This window comes from Penicillium lagena (genome assembly GCF_028827675.1).
Source record: "Penicillium lagena strain IBT 129212 chromosome Unknown utg000006l_segment0_segment0, whole genome shotgun sequence".
In the NCBI taxonomy this organism is placed as follows: Eukaryota; Fungi; Ascomycota; class Eurotiomycetes; order Eurotiales; family Aspergillaceae; genus Penicillium; species Penicillium lagena.
The window spans coordinates 2,673,275-2,686,530 of NW_026623227.1; the positions used below are offsets into that span (position 1 = coordinate 2,673,275).

Consider the following 13,256-nt stretch of genomic DNA (forward strand, 5'->3'; position numbering starts at 1 on the left):
CGGTCTGTGCGTGGTCTGTTTTGAATGGGAGTATGTATGTATCATTGATTGAGAATATTGCGGTGGTTGAGGCATGTCTTATTTCATGAATAACAATACCCCAGCAAGTCAGGTGGTTTTTATCACTACATAACTACAACCAGACCCTATATTTTCAGAATATTGTAGTATGTATAGTTAGGTTGGATTAAAGAGGAACAGAACAAAAGAGTATACCTAATGGTTATATGAACAGCGAAGTAGAGCGGGGATAGTTACAACATCCCCTAGGGGCAAGGAACAACCATGAAAAAGTGTGTGGGTGCAAACACCAAGACATCGAGGAGACATCATAAGGTCTCTTCCCAAAGAGTCAAAAGTCTGAGATTGTTCAAGCTTTCAACTGTCATGGTTCTCCCCAGGAAGAAACCCATTCATAAGACTCGGAGTGACACAAGAGAGAGAGAGAGAGAGAGAGAGAGAGACATGACGACAGAGCAGAGTAAAAGTTGTGCAAAGATCTCCGCTGGAACGTGTCGCGAAGATGGCGAGAAGAGGGGTTTCACGCAATGGCGCAAGAAGACGCTCAAAAGTGTCGAGAGTATAGGTGTATAGTATAGATCGCTAGAGAACAAGGCCAAAAAGACGAGACCGATAAATCAATCACCGCGGCGATCCAGATCCCGATCCCGATCCCGATCCAGACGGACGCCAGCTCCCAGTCGAGTGCTTGGAGGCTGGACTTGTGGGCGAGTTTGAACCGTTGGAGGAGTAGACGTATTCGCCGTCGACATACTGCGCGCCTGTGGTGAAGGTGCTGCGGTTCTTGCGGCGGGTGTAGCGCTGCTCGAGGCGGTAGAGCTCGAGTCCTGGGTCGAGGATTAGCAATTAGCCACGGCCGCGGGCAGGTTGGGAAGGAAGGGAGACGACATACTGGCTTGCAGTTTATCGATCAGACCCATTTTTGCGATGGAATATGACAGAAGTTGGTATAATAATAATTCTCTGCCGGTGGTCCCTGATGGAAGCTATATATGGAACACCCAAGCGAAGGAGCGACAATCGTTCCCAATTGCAGGAACTGTGGAACGCACAACACTGGGGCCGCGTGGTCGTCGGTAGCGGAGAGAATGTTCAAGACGAGGTTGGGCTACAACAAAGACAGTGGTCAATACCGGAGGCATTTGTCTGAATTCCAGGGGATTTTTGCCGTACCGTGGCACAAGTCAATTGGACCTGCACGAGGTGTGTCTGGGGAACACGAGGCTGGAGAGAGGCTGGAACGCAAGGAATGTGGTGTCGCGTGTGACTGGGAATGCGAGAAGCTGCGAGGGGCAGAGGACAAAGAGCGGAAGCAGGGACTGGCCCTAGAAGGAACTAACGAGTGGAAATGACAGGTTGACGAGAGTGTGAGTGGAGTGAGATACAAGTGAGCGCGGGAGAAGCAGAGAAAGGGGAAGTGGGGCACAACGTGCACACTAGCGGGTTTGAGTTAGAGTACGACAGATAGGCTGATCTAGACTAGTACAATGTTTACATCTTTAGGTCTCGTCGGAATCCTGCGTCAGTGATAATTCCTGGGCTGTGCATTGATTAGTAGCTGGAAAAACCATCGATGAGACCAGAACTCACCATTCCACAGCTCCGCATAGATCCCATCCAGCTCCAACAGCTCGCGGTGCGACCCCATCTCCGCAACCTGCCCTTCCTTCAACACGAGGATCTGGTCGCTGTCGTAGATGGTGCGCAGCCGATGAGCTACAAACACACTCGTGCGGCTCTTCTCCTTGAGAATGCTGTTGATGTTCTGAAGAAGCGCCTGCTCCGTGTACGTGTCGAGCGCAGAAGTCTATCAAGTATAAGTGAGGGCTCGGCAGCAGGGGACAAAAAGAAACCTTACCGCTTCATCGAAGAATAGCAGCTGCGGGTCCTTCAGCAGCAGCCGCGAAATGGCCAGGCGCTGCTTCTCGCCGCCCGAGATCATCATGCCACGCTCGCCCACCGCCGTCTCGTAGCCCTCGGGCAGGCGCTCGATCAGTTGGTTGATGCGTGCGCGCTCGGCGGCTCGGCGCACCTCTTCGTCGGATGCCTCGATGTTCCCGTATCGGATGTTGTGAGCGATGGTGTCGTTAAACAGCGGCGTATCCTGTGGAACCACGCCAATGGCCTTCCGCAGACTGTCGAGGCTCACATCCCGAATGTCTTGACCGTCAATCAAGATGCGGCCGGACTGGATGTCGTAGAACCGGAAGAGTAGGCGCAGGATGGTCGATTTGCCGCAGCCGCTAGGGCCGACAATGGCAAATTTCTTCCCGGCGGGAATGGTGAACGTCGCATTCTTCAAGATCGGGCGGTCCGGATGATAGCCAAAGGTGACGTTCTCAAAGCGGATCGCGCCGCCGTGCTTCAGTTGCAGGGGTTGGGCATTGGGCCGTTCCTTGATTGTCACGTTGACCTTTTGCAGATTGAAGAGCGTCTCCATATCTAGCAGAGACTGGCGCAGCTCCCGATATACAGAGCCCAGAAAGTTGAGTGGCACGGAGAGCTGGAAAACGAGCTGATTGACCATGACCAGGTCTCCCACGGTCAGTGAGCCAGTCGCGACCCCGTCGGCAGCCAGATACATCATTGCGGCCAGCGCAGAGGAAAAGATCATGTTCTGGCCCGAGTTCAAGAATGCCAGGGACGTGGTCACCTTGATGGATGCGTCTTCGTAGTTTTTCAATGCTTTATCGTAACGTGCCACCTCGAACTTCTCGTTGTTAAAGTACTTGACGGCCTCGTAGTTGATCAACGAATCCACAGCCACTGTGGCTCCACGATTGTCGGCCGCATTGGCCTGTCTCCGGAACTTTGTGCGCCACGCCGTGGTGGTGATGGTAAATGCGGTATATGCGACCATGGTGGTTGCCGTGATGGCAGCAAACTGGAGACCATATTGGTAGGTCAGAATGCCGCACACAAGAGAGATCTCCAGGGCGGTTGGGACCACATGGAAGACCATGGAGGTCAGCAAGAAGCTGATACCCTTGGTTCCACGATCAATGGCTCGGGTGAGGCCGCCAGTCTGGCGGGAGAGATGGAAGTTGAGGTCCAGTCGCAAGAGATGTCCGAAGACATTGCGTGCCACTTTCCGAATGGCTTTTTGCGCCACGCTGGCAAACACCGCGTTTCGCAGCTCCTGGAATATTGTTGCTCCAATGCGGGTCGCGCCATCTGCCACCGTCAGCTGGGTGTCTTGTCTACGATATTGGATCTCTCACAGGCGATGATCATTGACCCGGCCACTGTATACGCGGTCCCGCCGAGAGACGCAAAATCCACATTCATCGAGTCCACGATGTTTTTGAAGTAGAAAGGAACGTTGACATTCAGAACCTGAGGAGACACGGAAATGTCAGCGCCAATGGCACAGATAACCCATTTGCAGAGGAAATGACCTTGGCTCCAACCAGCAACGACAATGCCGTTCCAACACGAAGCTTAGTACCCCAGTCGCCCTGCCAGAATATATCAGTATTTCGTTCAACGAGCTCGCGAGACAGCATGCCGGACCTTGGGCCACAAGTACTTGGCCATTTCCTTCATGATCGCCCAGTCGGCTTTCCTCTGCTCTTTCGTACCCATCGCCGATTCATTCAACAAGGTCTTCTTGGTCGCTGTCTTTCCATCGCCCTCCTTCGAGGTCTGGACCAGTTCGGCGGCTGCTAGTCGCGACACCGGCGATGTAGACGCGCGACTGCTCTTTGCGGATGGCGAGTCTGAGTCTTTGACGTCTTTTCGTAGAGGGCCACCATTTGATGTGAATACCCGGAGCTGCTGTGTCCCGTGGCCCAGTCTTGTCCATTGTGTCCGGCCGGCGAAGCTCGGACGTGCGATTCGTGCGGCCGGGCGCCAGCATGGTGAGCGTGCTGCCCTGAGCAGCATGGTTGCTGATCAAAGATTTTTGACTAGGGGTCTAATCAGGCTCAGGGTAACATGGTGAAGCTCAATGAGCGAGCGGCGCGCGTCAGGTCTCCGAGAGCTTTGGCGGGGGGAATCGTGGGCGTCTGGGTCGGAGGAAAGGGATTGGCGTGATCGGGCAGGGTAATGAGATAATAGTAATGCGATCTAACAGGAAATAGTTCACTGTTATTGTCTCCGTCGGTCACCGCAGATCCTCAGGGTGTTGCAATGGACGAGGGGCGACTGTAGAGCAGGCAGAAGGCGACCTCGGATCCACGATTTCCCGGCAGGTTTTCCGTCGTTGTTTGACGTAGTAGCTCTCTCTCTCCCTTCGCCGTGCTCCCCTCCCCCCGCCACCATGTCAGCTCTGCAGAGAGGTGTCCAGCCTCTGTCACGGGCACGAGTGTCTCGTCTGACCTTGCAGCAGTCGCGATGCGTCCAAATTCGCGCAACGCCCGCGGAGGAGCCGTCCACCGTCAAGGACTATTTACCTCTGGCCAACACGCCCAGTGCTGCGGAGTCACGGGGTATCCTCGATCATTCATAATTAATGGAAGAATTACTGACATGCCATTCCTATAGATGCGCGGTTCGAGGTCGTCGGCGCCCCATACTCGCTGTTGTCTGTATCGCTTTCGGCATCGCAGAACCTGTATACGCGACGAGGGACTCTGGTCGGTTTGAGTGGCAAGGCGGACAATGTATGTAGCTTGGTCGCATGTGGGGATACGAGACTGACATTTGGTTCCAAGGTGGTTTCGACATTGAGCGTTCTAGAGCCGTTTCGGAGGTCCGTCGTGGGGATACCCTTCCTCTACCAGAAGGTATGAGTGATCCTTGGTCTCAAACACGGACAACTCATTAATCAATCCCCAGATCTCTTCGGCCAGTCCCGTTACAGCGCTTGTCTCCGTTCGATCCCCTACCACCTCCTTTGCTGTCGTGAATGTCAATGGCTCTGTGGACTGGATGATTACCCAGCGACGAGCCCTGTTAGCATGGACAGGCCGGTCTCTAGCTATCAGGCCGACAATCAATACCAGTCTGGTTCGTGGGGCTTTTTGATGTTTTGCTGTGATTATGGGCTAATGTGTGCAGAGCTTGGCTCATTGGGGTAGCTCCGAGGTCACTGGCAGAGGGTTGATGGCGCTAGTTGGCAACGGACAACTCTATTCGATCGAGCTGAAGGCCGGTGAACAGTACATTGCTCACCCTAGGTGCGCCATATCTTCCCTTAAATTTTGGTCTTTGCTAATCCATACCGACGCAGCAATGTGGTCGCCTACACAATGTCATCTAATCCTCCACGCCCCTACCGTTTCAAATCCACCACTCTGAACTTCCAGGTCCCCGGCCTGAAGACACTCCCAAGGCTCCTACAGAACAACAAGTTTATCCAGGACATGTCCGATTCAAACACTTGGAAGGCCACGATGCGCTTCCTGCATAAAGTTCGGACCTGGTCTCGCATGACCATCTGGGGCGATAGGGTATGTCTTTATTTTCCCCTTCTCTCTTTCAGATTGCATTAACTGATACGACATCTCCATCTAGCTCTTCTTGCAATTTGATGGCCCCACGACCATCTTAGTGCAGACGCGCGGTCCTCGTCTGAAGGATGTTCTGGCCCCGCGCGAAGCAAACGAAATCGCCGACGTCCAGCGCGGAGTAACCGTCACCGCTACTGAAGCAGCGGGCAATGACGCCGCCGTCAACACAATACCGGAGCTAGCACGTTCTGTCGAGGATCTAACCCAGGAAATCAAGGGGACCAGCCAGAGTGTAGCGAGGATCCGCAGGGACGGCAAGGTGGAAATTGAAGAGGTCGGTCGTACGAATTAGATAGATAGATCCGGAACTGGCTGTTACGGGAGGAGTTTATCTCTAGCTGCGTTGGTTGATTGGTGATGGGATGGATTTGATATCCGGTTTGCATATCTTGGCCTGTACTGTATAGTATTCTTTTATTTGAGATCTCGGCTCTCCGCCGAAATCGATTCAGTTTCATTCTGAGACTTGGTTGTTTCCGATTTAAAGGCCTGGTCTGAAACCAAATGATCCATCCACACGTCCACAGCTATGCTGGGTTACTCGGCTCGTTTGTTGTGACCCGGCGAGAGCGTTCGGGCCGGTGCATATGATGATCTCCCTACACGGACGGCATTTGACTTGGCATATTGTTCTAGGAAAACAATCCTGAAATGAAACCATATATACAAAATTTGAGCAGGATCTAAAAGAAGCCATCCACCTCAGGACGTCGCGAGATCTTCCACGTCCTCGAGCCAGGCAATTCATACTTCTGTCCGTCGAGCCCAAGCTCTACCGCTGCCTTGATCCGCGGTGAGAGGACCTGAAGCTCGTGAGGCTTTCGAAGCCTGTCATCGTCGCCTTCTGGTAGACCTGCTAGCCAAGGAAATGGGTCGCTTCTCCGCTGGCGGGCTGCTTTTTGGAGCCTTTTGTGCCGCAGATATAGCCATGATAGGAACCCGGCGAGAATCACAGCTGAGACGGCGCCGATGCCGATCATTGCTTTTGCGGCCTCTGGGAGACCATAACTGTGGGGTGTTGAATGTGGTGATTGGGAAGGTAACGTTGTTTGGGTGCTTGTTAATGATAAAACCTCGGTGGAAGTGGTGGTAGATGTCGCTGAGGTTAAGAAGGTGGTGGTGGCTATGGTTGTAATTGTAGTTGATTGCGGTATGGTCGATGAGTAGGGGGATGGAGTGTAGCTGGCAATAGAGGAAGATGGTTTGAAGGCAGGAGGCTCACCGCGGGCTGTTGTTGATTTAACCGACGTCGATCTAGGAGTTGAAGATGTCGACCTTGCCGGTACTGCTGGCAAACCTCCCGCCCAACCCTCGTAGGTGACTGTCGAAGTTTTGCCATCGATGATGGTGGTCCGGATGAAAGGGATATAATTATGTTCGAGGTCGCAGTTTAAACACTCCATCTATAGTCCGCAATATCTCGACTGGAAAAATCTAGAAGCGCATTCTGCAGAGTCAAGTAAACATGATAGTAAATCGTAAATATATCCAAATGTCTTCATAGATATCCACTTCAAATAGTCCTTCCTATTATTATTCTGAGGTCAGTACTGTGCCCCAAGTTGGCCAGGCTATTAATAAGTGCTTCTTTAACGCCCGATTCTTTGCTGTGAGAAGATGATAGGATCCCTTGGTAACGCCGAGAGATCAGTCGAACTATGAAACAATCCCCATACATACATTCCTGAGGCTCCATGGGCGGACCGAACCGACCTCGTGTCTAGGGGTGAACTATGAAAGGATGATGTATAGAAATAAACAGCGGCTATTGACTGGATGTCTTGAAACCAAGTGTATCATGCCATTTTAGGCTCCGCCAGTTAGATTGAGAAAGATGAGGTGAGAGATGGGTTAAGCGCCAGGGTTGTCACATCGTTCAGTCTTATCTCAAGGCTAGCGTCATCGGATTGATAAGCCGCATGGGCCAATCTTGCTACCTTATCTAGGAAAGGGACAATAAAATCAAGTTGTTGTCCTGCGTTATTATGCACTCGTGCGTGGTGGGTGGTATTAGAAGTATTTAGTTCCACTCAGGATTCCCTAATTAGATCCCTCCGAACCAACGTATATCCGTTTGCCAATACTCTGTCTTAAACAAAAACCTCATCGGTGGGTGGAAAAATGCAGTTAGCCGAAGAATAACCACAATACCGGTAGCCTGCTTTAGTCTCCATATCGTTACGGATCCGCTCCAGCTGCCAGGGAATTGCACACAAGGCTGGACCCGGACTCGGATTTATTTCCACTAAGGAAATCACCGAATCCCCAGGATTATGGCGCTCGGGCTAAATATGTTATGTCCGAGGGCGCGGGTTCAGTCTCTTGTTATAGTGGACGATCATCCGCCAAAAAATGGGCCGAAAATAATAATGCTGACCGCTCATAATAGCTTTTTTGAAACAAAGGAATTCTTTCCGCTGAAGCACGAGGGAAAAAGTGGAGAAAGCACACCCGGATTTTCGCTGCTCGGCTCGGACTTCGCCCTCCGAAGACGCGAAATTTCCTGGCGCGATAGAGCGAGAGTGGAGCCCTAAGTACTGCTGGGGTACAAAAATATTAGCTTACTCTCTTGCTCCTCTCCTCGCTCATATTTTTCTTCATTCTTTCACGCTCTATATCAGGCCACCGCCGGCCCTGTCCTAAACTCGAAAGTAAATTTCGGGACCCGTTCGATTGTGGACGGTTGGATGCTGCGCGCCCGTTTGCTACCGTAAGTTGCATCAGATCGTCCCTTGTCCTACCTTGCACAAGCTTGTTTGTTTTTTGCTTTTTGGGTCTGGGTCTATGTGTTCCATGTCGGTGAGGGATAGCAGTTTATAATTCGAGTCTGCGCTGTGTGGAATTCCATTCTGATATACTTGAGTATCGACAGTTACCGACGCCTTCAGCCCTCGCGGAAATACCTTTAATCAGTACAAACTATGGCGGAAAACGAGCAACGGCACGCTTCGCCGTCTATAGACAGCGCCACGACCAATACAGGCCCATCGGAGAATTCAACTCCAGCACTCAGCGCACATGTAAGCAGCGACCCAGAAAAGGGTGCGCAGCCGGAGGAGACCCAGATATCAGAACAAAAGGACCGGAATGATCCTGAGGCTCAAAAGCAAGATGTGGCCCCGATGTCGACTCCCGCGACGCCGGCGCCAGGTCCTCCGCCGGACGGAGGCGCAACGGCCTGGCTCGTTGTGCTCGGCGCATTCTGCGGATTGTTCGTTAGTTTTGGCTGGATCAACTGTGAGTGTACTGCCGAGCTTTTATAGGGATTGAGCTGATTTCATTTCAGGTATTGGTGTCTTCCAGACATACTATGAGAGCCACCAGTTGAGCGACATGTCTACCAGCAGCGTAACCTGGATCACCTCACTAGAGACGTTCGTCATGTTCCTGGGTGTAAGTACTTCTTTCTCTGATACTACTTCGATCATGCTAACAACTCATCAGGGCCCCATCTTCGGAACACTTTTCGATAACTTCGGTCCGCGCTGGATCCTGCTAGCGGGCACAATCCTTCACGTCTTCGGCCTGATGATGGCCTCGCTCTCAACAGAGTACTACCAATTCATCCTCTCGCAAGGAATCTGCAGCCCGCTCGGCGCTAGCGCCGTCTTCAACGCCTGTGTCAACTCCGTCAGCACCTGGTTCGCCAAACGCCGCGCCTTCGCCCTGGGCGTCACAGCCGCCGGGTCGAGTCTGGGCGGCGTCATCTTCCCCATCATGGTCACCCAACTGATTCCCAAGGTCGGATTCGCATGGACGATGCGCATCTGCGCATTCTTGATTCTGGCCCTGCTGGGTATCTCCAATCTCACGCTGCGCTCGAGGCTGCAGCATCGCCGCAAGCCGTTCCATTTCCTCAACTTCCTCAAGCCGCTCACGGAGCTGCGGTTCGTGCTTACGGTTGCTGGCGCTTTCTGTTTCTTCTGGGGGATGTTCCTGCCGTTCACCTTTGTGATCACCCAGGCGATGCGGTTCGGCATGTCGGGGGAACTGGCCAACTACCTGATTCCCATCCTGAACGCAGCGAGTATCTTTGGTCGAACAGTCCCGGGCTATGTCGCCGACAAAATCGGCCGCTTCAACGTCATGATCATAACCACCTTCCTCTCTGCAATCCTGGTGCTGGCGCTCTGGCTGCCCGCGCGCGGCAACGTGCCCGCTATCATCTTCAGCGCCCTGTACGGCTTCAGCTCCGGCGCGTTTGTGTCACTTGCCCCCGCTGTCGTCGCTCAGATCTCTGACATGCGCGAAGTGGGTGTTCGCAACGGCACTTTCTTTGCTGTTATCTCTTTTGCGGCGTTGACGGGTACGCCCATTGGTGGTGCGCTCGTTCCCAACGTGCTGCATGGATCTTATACCAATCTGCAGGTCTTCTGTGGTGTGGTGATGTTCGCCGGCGCGATTTTGTTTGTCGCTGCGAGGACTGTTGTGGGTGGGTTCAAGCTCAATAAAGTGTAGATTGAGAGGATAATTGGCTGCATTATGTTGGTGTTTTTGTGCTTTTGTCAAATAGAAAGAACAGGATATATTGAATACATAATATAATAGACGGGCTATAATCATCTTCTCCTTGATTCTGTGTGACTACAATAATAGCATCGACGAAGAACCCTCGTATTGAAAAGTATATAAAACACCAAACGCCCCAGCGCCGTCGCTGAACGGTGATGTGCAATGAATAAGTGCAAGCCTTCCCGAGTCTGTATGCCCAAGCCCTGAATGCAACAACCAACCAACAAGAATATCAAACCAACACGCCATTCCGCATATTTTCGACCGTCTTGAGACCAACGCCCTTGAGCGTGCTCAATTCTGCGAGAGTGCTAACCTGGAACTGAGGCTGATCAGAGACAAAGCCGACATCAGGGTTCTGGTCCATTTCGCAGAGGCAGTCGACAATGGCCTCGGCCTTTTTGGCGCCGACACCTTTCAGCAGCTTGATCTGGCTGACGTCGCGAGAGTTGATGATCGATAGCAGATGAATGGTGCGAGGTGAGACAGAGGGATCTTCGCAGTCCATCGCGTCCAAGTCAATTTCGCCGCGAGGGAATGACTTTGCGGTGGCGCGCTTTTTGTGACGTGGACGAGAGACATCTTCATCACTGGAGAATCCATCGCCACCAGCGTGTTCCTCGTAATCTGCATCGAAGTCCTCCGACTGGCGCTTTCCAAACATCCTAGGGGGCTCCTTCTTGAGAGACAGCATGCTACCGAATCTGCCTTTGCCAGGAGAGGAAACAGCGCCAGTGAAGACCTGTAACCCCCGTGTCTTGCCTTGGACTCGTTCCTTCAAAACAGCAATCTTGCCCGCCAGTTTCTCATTGTGTGGGAAATGAGGCAGTGCCAGCTGGTACATCTTCAGTGCAGAGGCGTCTTCACCGCGTGCTTGGTGTTGCTTGGCCATGAGTAGATACGAGAGACCCTCAGCCCTTGCATCTTCGGTGCCCTCGACACGTTGCTCCAGCATTTCAAGTCGTCGCTGGACCTTCTCGTTCAGCTCACGAACTTGCGTCTGCCGTGATTGCTCGCTCACGGCGCGCACCGCCAAGATTTCTTCCACTTTCTTCTCAACCATCTCCTCAATCTTCGCAGCAGAAAATTCCGCGTTGTTTGTCCAAGGCTCCATAACCGGGGCCAGTGTCTGACGGGCAGGTTTCAATATGCGAGAAGTGTGGCCATCAGAAGAAAGGGAGGGCCGCGACCCATCAGGTTTACGAAGTTGTGTCATATGAGGCTTCTGCGGCCGATCCGAATAGACACTGAACATTTTCACAGGCTTGTCATCATCCTTCTTGGTTGGGTCTTTTGCAGCAGGTGCTGGCATATTCACGTTGACTGAAGCGGTCAGTGGGCGCAGAGGCTGTCGCGAAGCTGCCATCGAAGGCCGGATTGACATTCTTGCAGGTCCTTTGAACATTGGGTCATTCTCCACCTCTCGAACCTCGATCTTCCTTGTCCGACTGGCAACGTTGAGCGAGCTGATCGTGTCCAGGTGGTATGACCGGACAGAGGCAAGATTGAGGATCATGACTGTCAGCCCATTGTTCTGGCCCAGGGACAGGATCCGAGTCATTTTGGATTCGCGGTACGGGATCCGATGCTGCTTCTTGTTGATTGCCTCAACGCACTGAGCCAACACAAAGAGACTCTTGTTGATGCTGGCCGATTCGATCATTCGCTCCTTGTCGTTTTCAGTGCGACGGTTGTCTTCTGAGCCGGCCAGATCGATGGCTGAAGCAGTGCTGACCCGAGTCTGATCAGGGGAGAACACGGTAACCTTGACTGCGAGGATCGCGTGAGATCGTGAGGAGTGTGCGTTCAACTAGAGCAGTCAATTGTGAGCAGCAGTCCTAGGATCTTCAAGTCCGGGGCAGAGCAAACATACTTTTGTTGCAGAGGTTGACCGATTGGTGTTCGCCTGGTCGTAGAGCCCCTCGAACTCCTTCAAGCTCGTGCAGGGCTTCTCCGTCAACCCAACGACCACGGTCTTGCCGCCGTTGTCTCGAAGAGGCAGTCCCGCCAGTGTGCGCTTCTCAGGCGGTTCAAACAGATCATACACCTTGTCGTTGTAGATCTCATAGTAGCTCAAAGAGACCTGCACCTTCGTCTCTCCGTCGCTATCCTTTTCGATCTTCCGACTGCGGCGGTAAATGCCACTGAGCATCCGGGGAATCACGCCCCGATCAGCAAGGGTTTTCCCACCGCGCATTGTGTGTGTTTTGCCGGTCCCAGTAACGCCGTATGCGAAGATGGTGACATCGAATCCGTTGAACAAGTGCTTGATCGTGGGTGCAACTGTACCGTAGCTTTGATTAGACGGCGGGTGTATTTTCAGGGGTATGCAGGATGTACCTTCGGCATCAAACAGCTCCTGCTGCGACGCATCCGAGTCATAGACGGCGTTGAACTGGAAAGCATACTCCTCGCCCTCGTTTTTCGGGTTTGGAATCCGTACCAGGTTATCCCGATCCCTCAACGCAGCTAATGCAGCGCCTTCGCGGGAACTCTTCTTGTCACCAGTCGACTGACGCGACTTGGAGTCGGCAGTACCAGCCGTAGCACCCGTGCGAAGAATCACGTCGAGCTCGCGCTCGGACTTGAGGAGAGGTCGAACACGCGCAACGACTCGGACACTCATTGTGGCAGTTCCTTCATTCAGATGAAACAAACAAGAAGGAATGAATGAATGAATGGAAAGAAATAAAGAAATAAAGGAAATCCTCCCGAAGAATTGAATCGCTACCTAACCTACCTGTTGGCTGCAAGACGCGGGAATTGTCGACGTGTGTCGGAGCTCGTGTGTTCGCCGAGTTGAAGGTGTGTGTGTCGGTCGTTGGCGGGGCAACGGGGAAGCCCTAGACTTGGAGGGGAGGGGGGGATCACACATTCTTGGGGTGTGCTTTTGGGTTGGGTAGGATGAGAATTATAAATGGATCTAGGTCTGAAATATGTACTTGTTGTTGGACCGTATGTCTGCATAGATGGTGCCGAGTTGTTGTGTGTTGGTTGGTGTTGGGGAAATATATAGTTGAACAATGCCCAACCAGATGAGGTGGCAACACCGATAGAAATATGGAAGCTTCTTGTATTTCGGTCCAGAAAGATCGATATATACACACCTCTATTTTCGATTGACAGTCCATGTACAATCCTCTCGATCTCTCCTCTACCCCAGTCCCTAACATAGTACGAGCAAGTCACATGCGAGGCCCCTGATTGGCCCAAGCTAAAGGCCACCGTAACTCATCATCACCGCCTCCCCGTGGTCTTCCCCGGCTTGTG

General features: G+C 52.5%; 6 protein-coding genes across 6 annotated transcripts; 2 read left to right on the forward strand and 4 right to left on the reverse strand.

Moving 5' to 3' along the window:
* Window positions 1-642: 642 nt before the first annotated feature.
* Window positions 643-941, reverse strand: N7510_009228 (uncharacterized protein; the record flags this gene model as incomplete). Its single annotated transcript, XM_056981153.1, has 2 exons — window positions 643-848; window positions 914-941. 2 exons carry the CDS (start codon window positions 939-941, stop codon window positions 643-645), a joined length of 234 nt encoding a protein of 77 aa, XP_056831362.1.
* A 579-nt stretch (window positions 942-1,520) lies between these two features.
* atm1 (ATP-binding cassette Fe/S cluster precursor transporter ATM1) lies at window positions 1,521-3,906 on the reverse strand (the record flags this gene model as incomplete). The annotated part of the gene is made up of 6 exons (XM_056981154.1): window positions 1,521-1,561; window positions 1,612-1,828; window positions 1,880-3,195; window positions 3,243-3,357; window positions 3,420-3,479; window positions 3,535-3,906. 6 exons carry the CDS (start codon window positions 3,904-3,906, stop codon window positions 1,521-1,523), a joined length of 2,121 nt encoding a protein of 706 aa, XP_056831363.1.
* A 376-nt stretch (window positions 3,907-4,282) lies between these two features.
* Window positions 4,283-5,766, forward strand: N7510_009230 (AIM24 family protein; the record flags this gene model as incomplete). The annotated part of the gene is made up of 7 exons (XM_056981155.1): window positions 4,283-4,451; window positions 4,507-4,625; window positions 4,677-4,748; window positions 4,801-4,971; window positions 5,023-5,141; window positions 5,195-5,414; window positions 5,479-5,766. The coding sequence occupies 7 exons, from the start codon at window positions 4,283-4,285 to the stop codon at window positions 5,764-5,766; spliced, it is 1,158 nt and encodes a 385-aa protein (XP_056831364.1).
* A 391-nt stretch (window positions 5,767-6,157) lies between these two features.
* N7510_009231 (uncharacterized protein) lies at window positions 6,158-6,877 on the reverse strand (the record flags this gene model as incomplete). The annotated part of the gene is made up of 1 exon (XM_056981156.1): window positions 6,158-6,877. The coding sequence occupies one exon, from the start codon at window positions 6,875-6,877 to the stop codon at window positions 6,158-6,160; it is 720 nt and encodes a 239-aa protein (XP_056831365.1).
* Window positions 6,878-8,395: 1,518 nt separating this feature from the next.
* On the forward strand, window positions 8,396-9,932 carry N7510_009232 (putative MFS monocarboxylate transporter (Mct); the record flags this gene model as incomplete). Its single annotated transcript, XM_056981157.1, has 2 exons — window positions 8,396-8,711; window positions 8,761-9,932. 2 exons carry the CDS (start codon window positions 8,396-8,398, stop codon window positions 9,930-9,932), a joined length of 1,488 nt encoding a protein of 495 aa, XP_056831366.1.
* Window positions 9,933-10,218: 286 nt separating this feature from the next.
* On the reverse strand, window positions 10,219-12,612 carry N7510_009233 (kinesin family protein; the record flags this gene model as incomplete). Its single annotated transcript, XM_056981158.1, has 2 exons — window positions 10,219-11,796; window positions 11,860-12,612. 2 exons carry the CDS (start codon window positions 12,610-12,612, stop codon window positions 10,219-10,221), a joined length of 2,331 nt encoding a protein of 776 aa, XP_056831367.1.
* Window positions 12,613-13,256: the final 644 nt, after the last annotated feature.